The sequence below is a fragment of the Lynx canadensis genome, chromosome E1, assembly GCF_007474595.2.
Source record: "Lynx canadensis isolate LIC74 chromosome E1, mLynCan4.pri.v2, whole genome shotgun sequence".
NCBI classification, from domain to species: domain Eukaryota; kingdom Metazoa; phylum Chordata; class Mammalia; order Carnivora; family Felidae; genus Lynx; species Lynx canadensis.
In genome coordinates this window covers 10,520,587-10,535,254 of record NC_044316.2, presented here as the reverse complement: position 1 = coordinate 10,535,254, position 14,668 = coordinate 10,520,587, and the positions used below count along the sequence as shown (strand labels likewise).

The 14,668-nt window shown below is 55.0% G+C and overlaps 1 protein-coding gene across 3 annotated transcripts in view; it reads left to right on the top strand.

Moving 5' to 3' along the window:
* The window catches only part of EPN2 (epsin 2), an 87,411-nt gene that overhangs the window by 40,787 nt on the left and 31,956 nt on the right, over positions 1-14,668 (top strand). The window contains exons 2-3 of one of the 3 annotated variants that reach the window (XM_032591228.1): positions 104-868; positions 3,011-3,181. In XM_032591228.1, the coding sequence (XP_032447119.1) occupies positions 274-868; positions 3,011-3,181 (766 nt within the window). In that variant the 5' untranslated portion in view covers positions 104-273. Of the gene's footprint in view, positions 1-103; positions 869-1,129; positions 1,217-3,010; positions 3,182-14,668 lie in introns of those variants that run through there. The other 2 variants (XM_030294876.1, XM_030294878.1) reach the window with 2 other exon arrangements.

Genomic DNA, 14,668 nt, shown 5'->3' with positions numbered 1-14,668 from the left:
CCCCCCCCCGACCTCAGTACCTGCCCTTTCCAGAAAAGGCCAGAGCCCCCTACTCTCTCCGAGGCGTGCGTGCTACAGTGAGCGTGTTTCTTTCTTCCTCCAGGTCATGGCTTCTGGCTTCTCGGACCTGAGGCTCCAGCGGAGGACATGACTCTCAGGGATCCTACTCCAGATCTGTTGCGGAGACTGAACCTTCGCAGGGCACGAACTCGCCCGGGACAGGAGAATCTCTCTCTCTGAAGGGCTCTACGATTGTCGCCAAGAAAAGTAACAATGGCGACTTCGTCTATCAGACGGCAAATGAAAAACATCGTGAACAATTACTCGGAAGCGGAAATAAAGGTCCGGGAAGCCACCTCCAATGACCCGTGGGGCCCGTCCAGCTCCCTGATGACGGAGATCGCGGACCTGACCTACAACGTGGTGGCCTTCTCCGAGATCATGAGCATGGTGTGGAAGCGGCTCAACGACCACGGCAAGAACTGGCGGCACGTGTACAAGGCGCTGACGCTGCTGGACTACCTCATCAAGACGGGCTCCGAGCGGGTGGCCCAGCAGTGCCGCGAGAACATCTTCGCCATCCAGACCCTGAAGGACTTCCAGTACGTGGACCGCGATGGCAAGGACCAGGGCATCAACGTGCGCGAGAAGTCAAAGCAGCTGGTGGCCCTGCTCAAGGACGAGGAGCGGCTGAAGGCCGAGAGGGCCCAGGCTCTCAAAACCAAAGAGCGCATGGCCCAGGTCGCCACCGGCATGGGGAGCAACCAGATCACCTTCGGCCGCGGCTCCAGCCAGCCCAACCTCTCCACCAGCTACTCGGAGCAGGAGTACGGCAAGGCCGGGGGCTCGCCCGCCTCCTACCATGGCTGTGAGTAGTGGAAGCGCCCCCCACCCCCTGCCAGCGCGCTGGGCCTCAGGTGGGGTGGGCGCCCTGGGGCTGAGCGAGAGCTCGTATCTGTCCTTCGTTCTCAGCTCCCTGCAGCCTGCGCAGCACCGCCGGTGGTCTGCACCGGGCCACGGCGACACGGGGGCTTGGTCCCTTGGCTGCTCTGCCTCCGGGGTCTCAAGACCCTCTGCTGCTCCGTGGTGTGATTCGGTACATCCGGGCAGGGCCAGCCGGCCCTCGGGGAGACGGTCTGCCCCTTTCCCCCACAGGGAAGGGCCGGAGTGAAGCGACTGGCCTGCCCCACAGACGGTGGGAAGTTGACTGTGTTTGGTAGGTAGGAGGAAACGAACGTTCTTTCTCGATGATGATCTCGTTTCTTTCATCTCATTAAATGTTTGTCTAACCACTGGGCTGCGGGGTCTCCCGACCGGCTCAGCGTGTTATTCTACCTCAGCGTCCCAGGGGAGAGAGATGGGATGTCTCTGTCTCCCTTAAAGAGGGAGGGAGAAGGCAGAGGCCTCTGCAGGTGCCAGCGTGAGCAAGGCCCCTCTTTGGACATGTGGGCGAGAGCTCTTGGGGATTTGCTTTTGCATGGCTGGGTCTGTGCTGGGTGGGGCTGCTCTGTTTTCTCGTTTTGCATGTCGGATTATGCTGGGCCTTTGCCCAACATTTGGACGAGATTTCAGGGAACAGGAGTGGAGTTCAGGGCCTGACGGGAGCTGGTCTCTGTGAGCCACATTGGCGTCCTGGGCATTCACTAAAAGCGGCCCCGGGAACAGGCACCCTGCTGCTTTCCCTGATGCTGTGTCAAGACAGGTGGCCCTGGTGGCCTGCGGGGACGCAGAACTTGTATCTTATGGCTGTAAAAACAAAAGTGCATGCCCCTACACAGCCTTTCGTTTTGGTATCGGTAACACTGTCAGCATAACACCAGCCTTTTTTATTTCTTGCACATTTTTTTTTTTAATGTTTATTTTTTTCAACAAGAGAGAGACAGAGAGACAGAGACAGAGACAGATCACCAGTGGGGGAGGGGCAGGGAGAGAGGGAGACACAGAATCCAAAGCAGGCTCCAGGCTCTGAGCCGTCAGCACAGAGCCCGATGCAGGGCTCGAACCCACAAACCTTGAGATCATGACCTGAGCCGAAGTTGGACACTCAACCAACTGAGCCACCCAACCACCCCATTTTTTTCTTTTTTTTTTAAAAGGAAATTGTTTGTAGCCTGACAAACGCCTGTCGGTCCTTGTGTGGTCATTGGTTCTGCTGGCCGACCACCTACTAACGGCTCCCGCCTGCAGGTGTCAGTTTGACGTTGTCCTGCCACCAGCAGCATTTTGAGAAATGTGTCAAATGGGAGATTTGTGTACCAAAGCCAGACTTCCTGGACTTCCCTAGGAATTCCAAATTATGACCGAGCTTGGAGAGGTTAGCATTTTTCTTGTCCCTGTTTCTAGTCGTGGCTGTTTCCCTCTCAGTTTGAACTGCTCTGCTGAAGCATAGGTTGTGACCCTCGTGAGACCGCACGAGAAGGAAAGCGACCTGCGTCTCCAGAAGTCTCTGTCTGGGCCAGGTTCATCACCAAAGTGGTGACGATTGCCCTTTAAAGGGAGAGCTCGTTTGTTGCTCTCGTGGAGCCTCCCCACCCCCCAAAAGTGCCCGCTGTGGGTTGAGCTGGTCTCAGGCTGCCTCGGCTTCCTGTCTGGGAAGTGGACGCGCCTGTGCTCTGCAGCCACTGGGAGCTGCCCTTCTCGCGACGTGCCTGTTGCGGTCATTTTTGTCCAGAAGCCAGAGGATCCGAAGCGAGAGCTAGAATAGCATCCCGTCCATCAACAGCTTGTGGGACGTTCCCCGTGCGGGAGCCGGGGGTTCGGGTCGGGCACCGGTGGCAGGCCTGCCGGCCTTCTGCTGGCCTGCCGGATGCTGTCACGGCCCCAGCTCTGACGCTTTCCGGTTCCCTCAGACCTTGAGCTCGAGCTGCATGTTCAGGGTCAGAATGTGGTCAGCGGGCTGTCCGCCGCCCCCGAGCGCCACGGGCCCCGGCCCCGGCCCGCACCGTGCCGCTCCCACTCCCTCTAACGGCGTGTCTCTCTCTGTGTGTGTGTGTGTGTCCCTGCCCGACAGCGCCCGAGGCCTCGCTGTGCCCCCAGCACCGCGCAGGGGCCCCGCTGGGTCAGAGCGAGGAGCTGCAGCCGCTGAGCCAGCGCCACCCCTTCCTGCCGCACCTGGGGCTGGCCTCCCGCCCAAATGGCGACTGGTCCCAGCCCTGCCTCACTTGTGACCGCGCAGCCCGAGGTGGGACGGCGGTTTGCTTTTCTCCTTCCTGGAAACGCTGGGCGGCTTGCTGGGGGTGTGCTTGTTGTGTGTCAGTACAGCCAACTCTCTCCCTGTCTCCTCCCCGGCCTCTCGGTCCACCCTCCCGCGGACCCAGGGCCCCCTTTTTCCTGTCTCCCTGAGAGCCCCCCTCGCACCACCACGTGTCACTCGCCAGAGGTCCTGTTGCGATTTGGGTGAGGCATGGGGTGACTGTCCGTGCTTTCCCGGTGTCCCCACGCCCTGAAAATTTGGACGGGGCCCCGCTGTCTGCCAGACCCAGGTGTGGTGGGGGCCAGACACCCTTTGGCTTGTTGAGCTAGAAGGGTGCGGCTTAGATCTCACAGTGGTGGGCAGACCCGAGGGCCTCCGTGGACGCTCGTTGGAAGCCATCAGCCTTGATGCAGTGATATGTGCCTTGATGAGGACAAAATGGGATTGTTTCTGCTTCTCAATTAACTGCTGCCCTTCCAGAAATCCCCATTACCGTGGTAAACAGAGAGTTAGCTGTACTGTCGATTCTAGGTCACAGTGTTTGAAGATACCTAATTCAATGGGTAACTAAAGCGGGGCTTCTCTTTGACTAATTAACAATGTGTCCCGGTCAGAGGCTGCAACTATTGCAGGTTAAACCGAAAGCAGATTTTTTTCTGTTGCCTCCAAGAAAACGTTCTCAGTCTGATCAACCTTCGGCCCGAGTGCCCCGCCCCCGCCGCCCGCCCCCCACACACAGAGAAGAGAGCTATTCTCGCCTGTTCTTACTAGAAGGGGCACCAACGGAGAGGCTCTGTGTGACCTCCCCGATAAGGTGGCCCGCCTTTATTCAGCCCTGGAAACAGTTACTGTTCATTCATGCCTCATCAGTATTACAGCTTGTTTGACTCGGGTATTTGTGTGGTCACTAGATTCAGCTCTGGGATAGTTTCCTTTGTGCTCCTGTCTTCCCCTAACAGCCTGTGCAGGATTTTGTGAGGAGGACCGGCTTTGCACTCTGCAGGATGAAAAGGTCGAAGTGTGTTTTGAAGGATCATCCCAAGGCCCTTGGGTTGCACACCGTTTCTTCCACCAGATCTTTGGCGGCCGTTCCTACAGGTTCCCAGTGTTCCCCCCAGGACTCCGGGGTCCCCCTTTGTTTTTCCCGGATTTCATTCAGTAACCGGGAAGGTGTGTTTGGAGTCTTGCACCAGCTCTCCTGGTGGCAGGTTGGCTCTGCTGGGACATGTGCATATTAAAATTAGGCCGCCCTGCTGCCCACCTCTCCCGATGTGGTCCGGACCACACCCTGCGCCACCAGGCCAGTCTTGTCCCCTCTGGTTCCTTCCGCCTGGGCGCCTCCCCTGCACGCACACATCTGGCAGGTTGCTCGAGGTGCCCGGTCCATGTGGATTTCTCTTCTCCTGCAGCTCTGGTAGAAATTGGGGCTCAAAATGAGTAGGTCTTTTTGGCAGCTTCTCGTGTCCCAGAAGAGTTTGGGGCAAACCGGTGTCACACGGTGCCACGTTCCGTCCTTCAACTGGTTAGTGTGTGCGTCCCTCTCTGTATCTCACACGTTGCCCATCCTTAGGCTGCTGGAGAGCAGGACCCCCGCCCACGACGACTTTCTGTCCGTTCTTAGCACCTAACAGTGTTCAGTGCAAGGTAAGTGCTTCACGTACGCACGTCGGTGGGTTTGCTTTGAACACGCCGGCTTGGAATCCGGCAGTGGAGGAGTCAGACGGACACCGGCCGTTCGGGAAGTGGTCTCCTGAAATGCAGGCCGTGATCCTGGAGGAGACGTGTGGGGCGGGGCACACTTAGGACCCCAGACCCCGCAGAGGAGGCCCTGTGGGCACGGGTGCAGACTCAGTGTGGGGCAGGGGAGGCAGACGGCTGAGAAAGCCCCTTCGTGGGAGAGCACGCACTGCGGGGAGGCTTTCGCTGCTGGGTGGCTGTTCTGACCCACAGTAATCATGCCGGCGTTTGAGGAGACCATCCTTCCACGAGCCGTACCCATCGGATCCTCTCTGTGCCTCCTTCCTCCCTTTTGCCTCCCGCATACATCGGCAGGTCTGACCTTGGAAACCTCTCAAATTCTGTCCTTCCTTTCTGGTTCCATGACCTCAATTCAGTGTCTGCTTTCTCACTGGTTTCCTTGCGGTTAGCCGCCCTCCCCCCCCACTCTTGTCCACCTTCCATCTTGAGAAATGAGACCCTGACCCTGGGTCTTGGGAGAGATCCTCTAGATTCCAGGGTCCAGGCCAGAGCCTTTGACACGGTAGACAACTCCCCTGGGGGTCCTTGGCTGCCCTCTGTCAGCCTAGGTGTGCGGATGTCCACCTGGAGGCAGCACTCCAGGTTGTCTCTGCGAAGCCTGCCCCAGCTGCCCTCTGGCTCCCACATTCCCTCCTTCACTCAGCAAGTATCGAGTTCCTGTCGTGTGCCCAAGCGCAAAGCGGAGCCCTCCGCCCCTACTCAGGGGAAGAGAGACAATAAACGTAAGACACCATACAGGATGTTATGTGGTGAGTGCTTTGGAGAACGGCAGAAAAAAACCAAACAAGCATGAGCATGCCCAGCCAAGCCTGAGGAGTGGGGAGGGTGGTCTGCAAGTGTTAAGGAGGGTGTCGGGATAAGCCTAATTGAGAAAGTGATGTTGGAGCGAAGGTCAAAGGGAGATGAGGAGTGCTCGCGTGAAGGCGGCTCGGAAGAGGCGGTGCAAATGCCCTCAGGTGGAGTGTGCTGGGGGGCGGGGAGGGGGTTGTTTGCAGACCCGAAGGGCCAGTGGGGCTAGAGCTGAGTGAGGCGGAGTGGCGGGCCCGCCCCGAGGCTGGCGAAGGTGGAGGGCCCTTCCCCAACTGCCTCTGGCAGGGAGCAGTTCCTTCAATTCCGGATCCCTCAGACTGATACTTTTGTATCAGCCTGTGGATGTTGTAGCCACTTTCTCTGACCCCGCTTGCTTGTCTGGCTCTGTCGGAAGCCACGGTCCTTATCCAGGTGGGGGGTCGCAGGCTGTGGAGGCCTGGGGATGTCTTACAGGAGAGCCAGCAGGCTTGCTGGAGGGCTGGATGCGGCGGCGGGGGGGGGGGGGGGGGGGGCTGGGGGGGGGGGGGGGCATGGGGAGAGGAGTTGAGGACTGCCGGCGGAGCAGCCCAGGGCGGGGGGGGGGGGGGGATGCCGCTGAGGGTGGCTGTGAGCCGTGCGGCTGCGAGCAGAGGTGGGGTTATGCTCTGGCCGTGGCGAAATGTCTACTAGACATGCGGGTGGAGGTGTGGGGAAGGTCTGAGAAGTCGAGGGCTTGGGGGAGAATTCTGGGCTGGCAATGGCTTCAGCTCTTTGGCCTCACCTGGCATTCATGTTTCCTTCACACTTGTGTCATCCCTGGTGCCCCGCTGCCCTCCCCGCCCAAGGCTGGGCCCTGGGCTGGCGCGCGTTGGCCGTGTATGTGACTCTGGCACGTAGCTGGTGCTCAGGACTGCCGTGTGCAGGGGAGCCTTTCCAGGCTGAGAGGTTGGGGTTTGCCAGAGAGCACCCAGACGGGGCAGCTGGCTTGGGCGGAGCAGGGGTGAGCCACCTGCCTGTTGTTACCCTCCCTCACCCCCTCCCCCCTGCTCTGTCCACCCTCCACCCTTCAGCAGGCAGTGGAGAAACTGCAGAAGTTCTTGGGGTGGTGGGAAACCACATGAAAGGTGGCATGGCGGGGCGGGGGGGGGGGCTGGGGGAATCGTCCCTGTGAGTCCGGGTGGAGACCTGAATGTAAGACTGCCACTGTCCTCCAGCAGGCACACCCAAACTCAGGGCAGGACCTGCCACCTCCCTCATCTGTCCTGTGGATGGAGGCTGATGAGGGAAGGAAGGAACGCCCAGCCCGTACACCCCCAGAGCCCGGGCCACGCTTGCCTTGCTCCGGCATCGTCCTGTGTTTGGTACCCTGCGTTTCTGGGTGCGAGGCCAACCACCAGCATTCCCATTTTTTTTTCTTTTTTCTTTTTTCTTTTTTCTTTTTTCTCTTTTCTTTTCTTTTCTTTTCTTATTAATTTTAAAGTAAATCTCTTTTGAAAGAGAGAGCATGCACACAAGCTGGGGAGGGGCAGAAAGAGAGGGAGAGAATCCCAAGCAGGCTCACGAACCGTGAGATCATGACCTGAGCTGAAATCAGCAGTCGGGACACTTAACCAACAGAGCCACCCAGGCCTACCCAGTGTTCCGGTCCTTAGACAAAGGAAGGAAGAAGGAAGGAAGACAGAGTAGAAATGCTTGTTGCCCTCTGATTCCCTCGGATGCATCAGAACCAGAGTGGGCAGTTCTGTGTTCGCACACGCCACCTGGGGCCAGGTCTCCGGCTGACCCGATGGGTCCACTGTCTTGGTGACCCCTTGGACGCTTGGGCTGGTGGAGCAGCCCCCCTGCGATGTGGCTGGGCTCTGCTCCCAGGAGAGCTTCGGGGCTTGCCTCAGGCTGGCCCTTCTTTGGGGCTGGGAGCTCCTCACGCAGGGCTGCGCCCCCCAGACCCTGTGGACAGCGACTCACCAAGTGATTACCAGAGATTATGAGCATTCCATTTATTTGCTCTGCTTCAGACTAGAAAGGATTGGAGTTGGCTTACAGAACACATTCGATACCAGAGGATTAAATAGGGGCAAAAGGAAAATAGAGTAAGGCCAGAGTGACACATAAGTGCTGGAGACGGATCCAGAATTGGCTTTGAACTTCTCAGCCGCCAGCACCAAAGAGGGCGATTTCCCTTTAGTTTCTGGACGAGAGTCTGGGATCCGGATGACGTCCAGGGAGGCCAGGTACCCACCGTGCAGCGGGGGGAGCGGGGCCTGAGAGCAGCCTGCACAGGCCTTCACGGGGAGCGCTTGATCCTGACTGCATCCCCACGGCCGGGCCACCCGCGCCTGTCCTGAGCCCTGCCCCGCTGGCCTGGTGTGAATCCGGGGGAGCTTGAGGTGTCCCCGGGACTGGAGGGTCGGTGTGGTTATCTCCCTCCACGGTGCTCAGCCATTTTTTTTTTTTTTTAATTTTTTTTTTCAACGTTTATTTATTTTTGGGACAGAGAGAGACAGAGCATGAACGGGGGAGGGGCAGAGAGAGAGGGAGACACAGAATCGGAACAGGCTCCAGGCTCTGAGCCATCAGCCCAGAGCCCGACGCGGGGCTCGAACTCACGGACCGCGAGATCGTGACCTGAGCTGAAGTCGGACGCTTAACCGACTGCGCCACCCAGGCGCCCGGTGCTCAGCCATTCTTAAGCCCATTGGGGAGAATCTGAAAGCATGCGTGTTTGGGAGGAGCGCAGGGGCACGGGCCTTCCCAGAACTCTCCAGGGAAGCTGGTTCTCCACAGCAGGGAGCCTCAGGGGTGAACCAGAGCCCCTGCGGCCCCTGCCCTGCCAGCCAGACTATGGGAGCCGAGCGGGAGCAGGTAAACACGTGCATGCACACAAGAGGACATTTTAATAAGGGTTCGGCATCTGAGAAAGGGAGGAGTCCTACACAGGTCTGCTTTTGAAAACTTGAAGATGTGCGAATATATAATCATAATACGTTACTGTTTTTTAAAAGCTACAAACCCAGCCCGCATGTCCCTCAGAAGCCCTCGTGGGGTGTGGACTTGGAAGGAGCCTGGGTCAGCCCAGGCCCCCTGAGAGGGTGGGAGGGGGAGGGGAGCTCTGAGGTGCAGGACTGAGCGGTGGCTGCCCAGGCACGGAGGTGGGGGGGGGGGGAACGTGCAAGGGCCTAGAGGCGTTTGCTGGCTGCCAGCCAGGTAATTCCCCAGTGTCGGGGAGGCCAGGGGCAGCCACCCGGTGAAGAAAGTTCCCGGCCCTCAGGGCCCCAGCCCTCAGCGGCAGAGTGTTTTTCAAGAGGGATGGACTGGAATCTGGTGGGAGATGGGTTCCACGGGACTTCCTTTTGCTGGGGCGAATATGTCCTGTAAGTCACGGGACCCCTGATCTTAGGCAGGCGGGCAGGAAGCCCCACGGCAGAGGCCGGTGCCAGGCTGGCAGCCTTAGCTTGCTCTGGAGTTAATCCCTTCAGGTGGAGGAGAATCTCAGAGGAGGCTGGTCAGTAACGGGGCGGCCGTGTTGCTGACACACGACCCTGGAGGTGCTGCTGCTTGCCACAGGGGCTGGGTCCCAAGTGGGTCTGAATGTGCCGGGTGAGGCTGTCCCCCGAGTGGGCCGTTGCGAGAGACAGCCGCAAGGTGAACTTCCCACCCATCTGCTTTCCCCGTGACTGGTCCATCTGCCGCTTCGACCTGCCTGAGGAGGTGGGCGGGTGCTCCTCAGTAAGGACACCGAGATGGCCTGAGCGGAACCCACTGTGTCATGAGTGGTAAAGCTGGGATTCCACCGAGTAGACGAACGAACATACAGCTGCACTTGTTCCAATCATAAGATCGTATGGCTCATCCCATGTAATGCTTTTTTCTTTTATGGTTTGAAAAAAAGTGGGTTTTTTTTTTTTTAACATTTATTTATTTTTGAGAGACAGGGAGAGACACAGCGTGAGCTGGGGAGGGGCAGAGAGACAGGGAGACACAGAATCCGAAGCAGGCTCCAGGCTCCGAGCTGTCAGCACAGAGCCCGACGCGGGGCTCGAACCCAGGAACCACGAGATTATGACCTGAGCCGAAGTCAGATGCTCAACCTACTGAACCACCCAGGTGTCCCTCTTTTATGGTTTTTAAAAAATTTTTTTTTTCATGTTTATTTATTTTTGAGAGAGAGACAGAGCGTGAGCAGGGGACGGGCAGAGAGAGAGACACAGAATCTGAAGCAGGCTCCAGGCCCTGAGCTGTCAGTACAGAGCCCGACGTGGAACTCAAACCCACAAGCCATGAGATCAGGACCTGAGCCGAAGTTGGACGCCCAACCAACTGAGCCACCCAGGTGCCCCCTTCTCTTATGGCTTTTAAAAGCAGGGGTACCTATCTCGACTGTTACATAATGGGGACCCAGATTTTAAGGAGTTCCTGTGATTGTCAGAGAGTGTAACATTGAAACACAGCCATCCGAATTGCTGATTGGGGATTATCAGCTAAGGATCAGTGTTGTTTTGTGCCATAGAACGTTGAATTATGAATACAAAACTTGTATCTGTCCGTTTGTCTTTTTAAAAAATGTTTCTTTTAATTTATTTATTTGGAGAGAGAGACAGACAGACAGCAGGAGCGGGAGAGGGACAGAGAGAGAGGAAGAGAGAATCGCAAGCTGGCTCCACACTGTCAGCACAGATCCCGACGCAGGGCTTAAATCCACAAAACTATGAGATCATGACCTGAGCCAGAACCAAGAGTCAGGTGCTTACCCGACTGGGCCATCCAGGCACCCCTCTGTTTGTCTTTAAAGCAGACTTTGTAGTATATAGGTAAACAGTGTTGTTTATAAGTTCATAGTAAGTGGAGTATGAAACAGGGACAAGGAGCTTTAAGTCAAGGTTGGCAACAGTTACAGAGCTGTGTCATGGCTGCCCAGTTCCGTAGTGGCTGGCTTCAAATGGTCCACTTCAAGAGGGCATTTAAAACGTACTTAAGTAAAAATAAGAAGGAAGGTCTAAAGATAGATTTTTTTTTTTTTTTTGGTCTGGCAAAAGAGACTGTATGATTTACTTATAACCCCTGTATATCATGTTCCTCTCTTTTATTGTGTTCACAGTACTTTTTACTACTTGAGTTATCATTTATTTCATTTTCTTTCTGTCTCCCTGCACTAAAACACACCCAAAGCAGAAGCCTGGTCTGTTCCTCAGTGCACAGTGCCTGACCCGGGGGACGGCGTTCAGTAAACACTTACTGAATGAACAGATGCTAAATAAACCTTAATCTGTCTTCCCCTTCCTCCCTTCCTTTCTCTCTCTTTCCTTTCTCTCTTCTTCTTTCTTTTCTTTTTTCTTTTCTTTCTTTCTTTTTTTCTTTTCTTTTTTTTTTTCTTTTCTTTCTTTTTTCTTTTTTTTCTTTTTTTTCTCTTTTCTTTTTCTTTTCTTTTTTTCCTTCCTCCATCGTTCGTTCTTCCTTCCTACCTTTCTATCCATCCTTCCGTCCATCCATCCATCCATCCATCCTCATTACATCCGTCCTTTCTGGTATTCTGTGTTATGCCTAATCTCTCTTGGTGTTCTGCCCAGGCATAAGCATTGTCTCTTGGAAATATTTTATAGGCTTTTCCAGAATAAAGAGACACTTACATATCTGTGCAGTTTCTGTGCTTTAAGGTGAGTTTAGCAACAGTTGTAATTCATAGATGCTGGGTTTTGTCTATTAATAAAAAGCTGTTCCCTCGTTTGCTGGCTGCCCTTCTTTTTTTTTTTTTTTTTTTCTCTAAGCCACTTGCCCTAAGGCCGGCTGCCCGAGAACTTTTTAAACTGTTCCAAAACATCCCAAAGCCTGGGCTGCACGTCTGACCAGTGAAGTCAGAACCTCTGGGCTGGGCCCAGGCTTCACAGCGTGCGCCCGGGGCCGGGCACTGTGCCTCCAGTGGTCCATTCCGGGTCAGCTTTTGTTCAGCAGAAGCCTTCTGTTCTCCCCCTATCCTCCAGCCGATGCCCAGTAGCGGTGCCCTTTCAGAAAGTACAGTCGGCAGGCAGAACTTTCAGCAGCTGGAAATTGATGGTGCCGCTTGAATTAGTCTCCTCCTGCCGACAGCTTAGTCCAGCTGTGGGGAATAACCTGCACCCTTCAGACCAGCTCCCTGGTGGCCCACTTCTCCAGTACGAACTGGTAAGCCCAGGGTGGACCTGAGCTGAGGACCTGCAGCCATTTCATTATAAAAGTAACACGTGTCCATTCGTGTTTGTGTAGAAAGTGCAACACGAAGAAGACAAATATCCCCTAATCTTATTACAGAAAGACACAGCCTTCCTTTACACGTTGGTACATTTCCTTTCGGACTTTTTTCTAAACATTTTTTGTTCCGGGAGTGCATACATGGTAAATGCAAGTTTGTGTCTCTGGGTTTTGTCTCATAACATTGTAACAGAAGCGCTGTCTCCCTTCCTCCCACCCTGTGAACATTCTACCAGCTGCACTCAACATTCCGCTGGGTGGAGCTTCCTCGCTCGTCCCGCCCGATGCCGGACCTGCGTTAACTCTTCTGGCTAACGCCAGACAGCCCGGCCATTTTCAGTGCCAGGGTCCCACTCCCTGGACCGTGAGCACAGGAGGCTCCGAGCCCCCCGGTTGTGCGGTTTTGTTATGACCATCTTCCTGTGGGCAAAGCAAACAGGTTCCTAATCAGGAAAGGAATTGCAGGCCAGATCAAGACCCACATCCCCCAAAGGCGGCTGTACTGACATCTGGACCGCAGGTCACGAAAACAGAACAAATCTAGCGTTTTGTGTTCTGCAGATAATAGCCCAGTATACAAGCGTCATTCATAACCACATGACATTTGCAGAACACAGTTTTCAAAACATTAAGTTTGTTTGCTTCCTCATTTCGTAAGTCCCGTGGGCCAGGGCCGGCGCTGAGTGGTGAGGGGCCCAGAGCAGCTGAAGCCTTGTCCCTCATGGGCTTCCGTTGTAGGAGAGAGCACATCTATGGGGCACCTAGTATAGGGCCTGGAAGGGGCCTGGGCAGGCGGTTTCAGAGCTTCGTGGCCATCTAGCTGTTCCAATGCTGTGTGTGGTGTGATGGGGCAAGCTAGCGGGGGGAGGGGGGTGGCTGTCATCACAGGCCTCAGGGATCCCTGAGCAGTGGCTACAGAGGGTTGCCCTTCAGCTGACTCCTTAGGCTGCATTCCCATGAGAAATAATACAGTGAAGCGGTCTGATCTTTTCACCTAACTTTCTATGTGCATTTTCCATGTCGCCACAAAGTTACTCTTAGTTCTCTTTCTTTCTTTCTTTCTTTTCTTTCTTTCTTTCTTTCTTTCTTTCTTTCTTTCATTTATTTTGAGAAAGAGGGAGCAAGTAGGAGGGGCAGAGAGAGAGAGAGAGGGAGAGAGAATCCCAAGTGCGGAGCCTGATTTGGGACTCCAACTCCTGAACCTTGAGATCATGACCTGTGATTGCTGCTAGTTTTAAAGGTGAAACCTTGGGTAGGTTACTTCACTCTGGCCAACGTAAATCTTTTAATTGGTGAACTAGGGATAAGGGTACTCTCTCCTGGATTATGGCGTAAATTACGTGTGCTAACATATGCTGTGCACATACGGCCTTACACAAAGGAGGCGTGGCATAAGTGGATTGTTATGATCAGAGTTGTTTTCAGCTTCTCACCAGTGTAAATAATGCTGTGGTAAAACTTCTTTGTGCAGAAGACTTGCTTTTCAAAGGATTCCTTAAGTTCAGTGTAGCCTTCGGTGTGGAGTTCCCAGAAGTGGCATTAATGGAGAAGTGTGTGAACATCATTCTGTCTCCGGAAACATTGCAGATGCTTTCCAAACAGGTTGTGTCCCCTTGCCGGGCCCCCAGCTGTGGAGACAGTGCTCGGTTGATAGCCACGGAGCCCAAAGGGGGTACTATAATTTTTTTTAAAGATTGTTACTAATAGATGGAAGTTACTATCAGAATACTCATTTTATGTGTTTGTTCTAAACATTTATTTATTTTTAATGTCTGTTTATTTTGGGAACGAGTGTGTGCAAGTGGGGGAGGGGCAGAGAGAGAGAAAGAGAATCCCAGGCAGGCTCCACACTGTCAGCGCAGGGCCTGAAGCGGGGCTCAAACTCACGAACCGTGCTGTCACGACCTGAGCTGAAATCACGGGTTGGATGCTCAACCGACTGAGCCACCCACGCGCCCCCAGAATACTCATTTTAGAAGTGAGTTTCCAGTTTAAGTATTACTCTAAGAAACTGCTATAGGCATTAACTCTTTATTTGAATTCAAACTTACGATTGAATTTTAAACGACATTCCATCTTCGCTGAAGTTCATGCTCTCCCTGGGCCTGCTCACAAGTTTGGGTGCCAGCGTTCACTCATCTCCATGGGGCCAGATGGACTGCCGAGCCCCGCCCCTCCCTCCCGAGGTCCTGCCTGGAGAGCTGTGGGCACCTCCCGTGCCCCACCCGGAAGAGCAACTTTCACTGGGGACAAAGCGGGGACGCCGCGGCAGGAACGATGGGGGCCCCTGGGAAAACAGTAATGAGAAAACATTGCTTAATGCTGTGGATGAGCCCTCCCTACCACACCTCACAAGCCGGTGATCTTGAAATGGAGAAGGTTTCACCTGTGCCCAAAGAGAACAGCATAGACTTGCTCTTTTTTTCCACGCAGAGGATGGGCTCTGAATCGTGCAGACAAACAAAAGGACTGCCTTTTGTCTCTGCTCTCCCCCCCCCCCCTCCCCCCAGTCTCCAGCCCTTCGGGGGGGACTGGGACCACTGTTCTGGCTCTGCCCCCTTCCTCCCTGGGCTTCGGCTTCCCTATCCCTGTCCCAAACTGAGGCGGGCAGCACCAGTGGCTCAGGCTGGTGGTAAGGAGGCGAATGACGTGGGAACTGAACTTGAAAATGAGCCAACAGGTGTTTGAACTCCTGCTCTGTGCCTG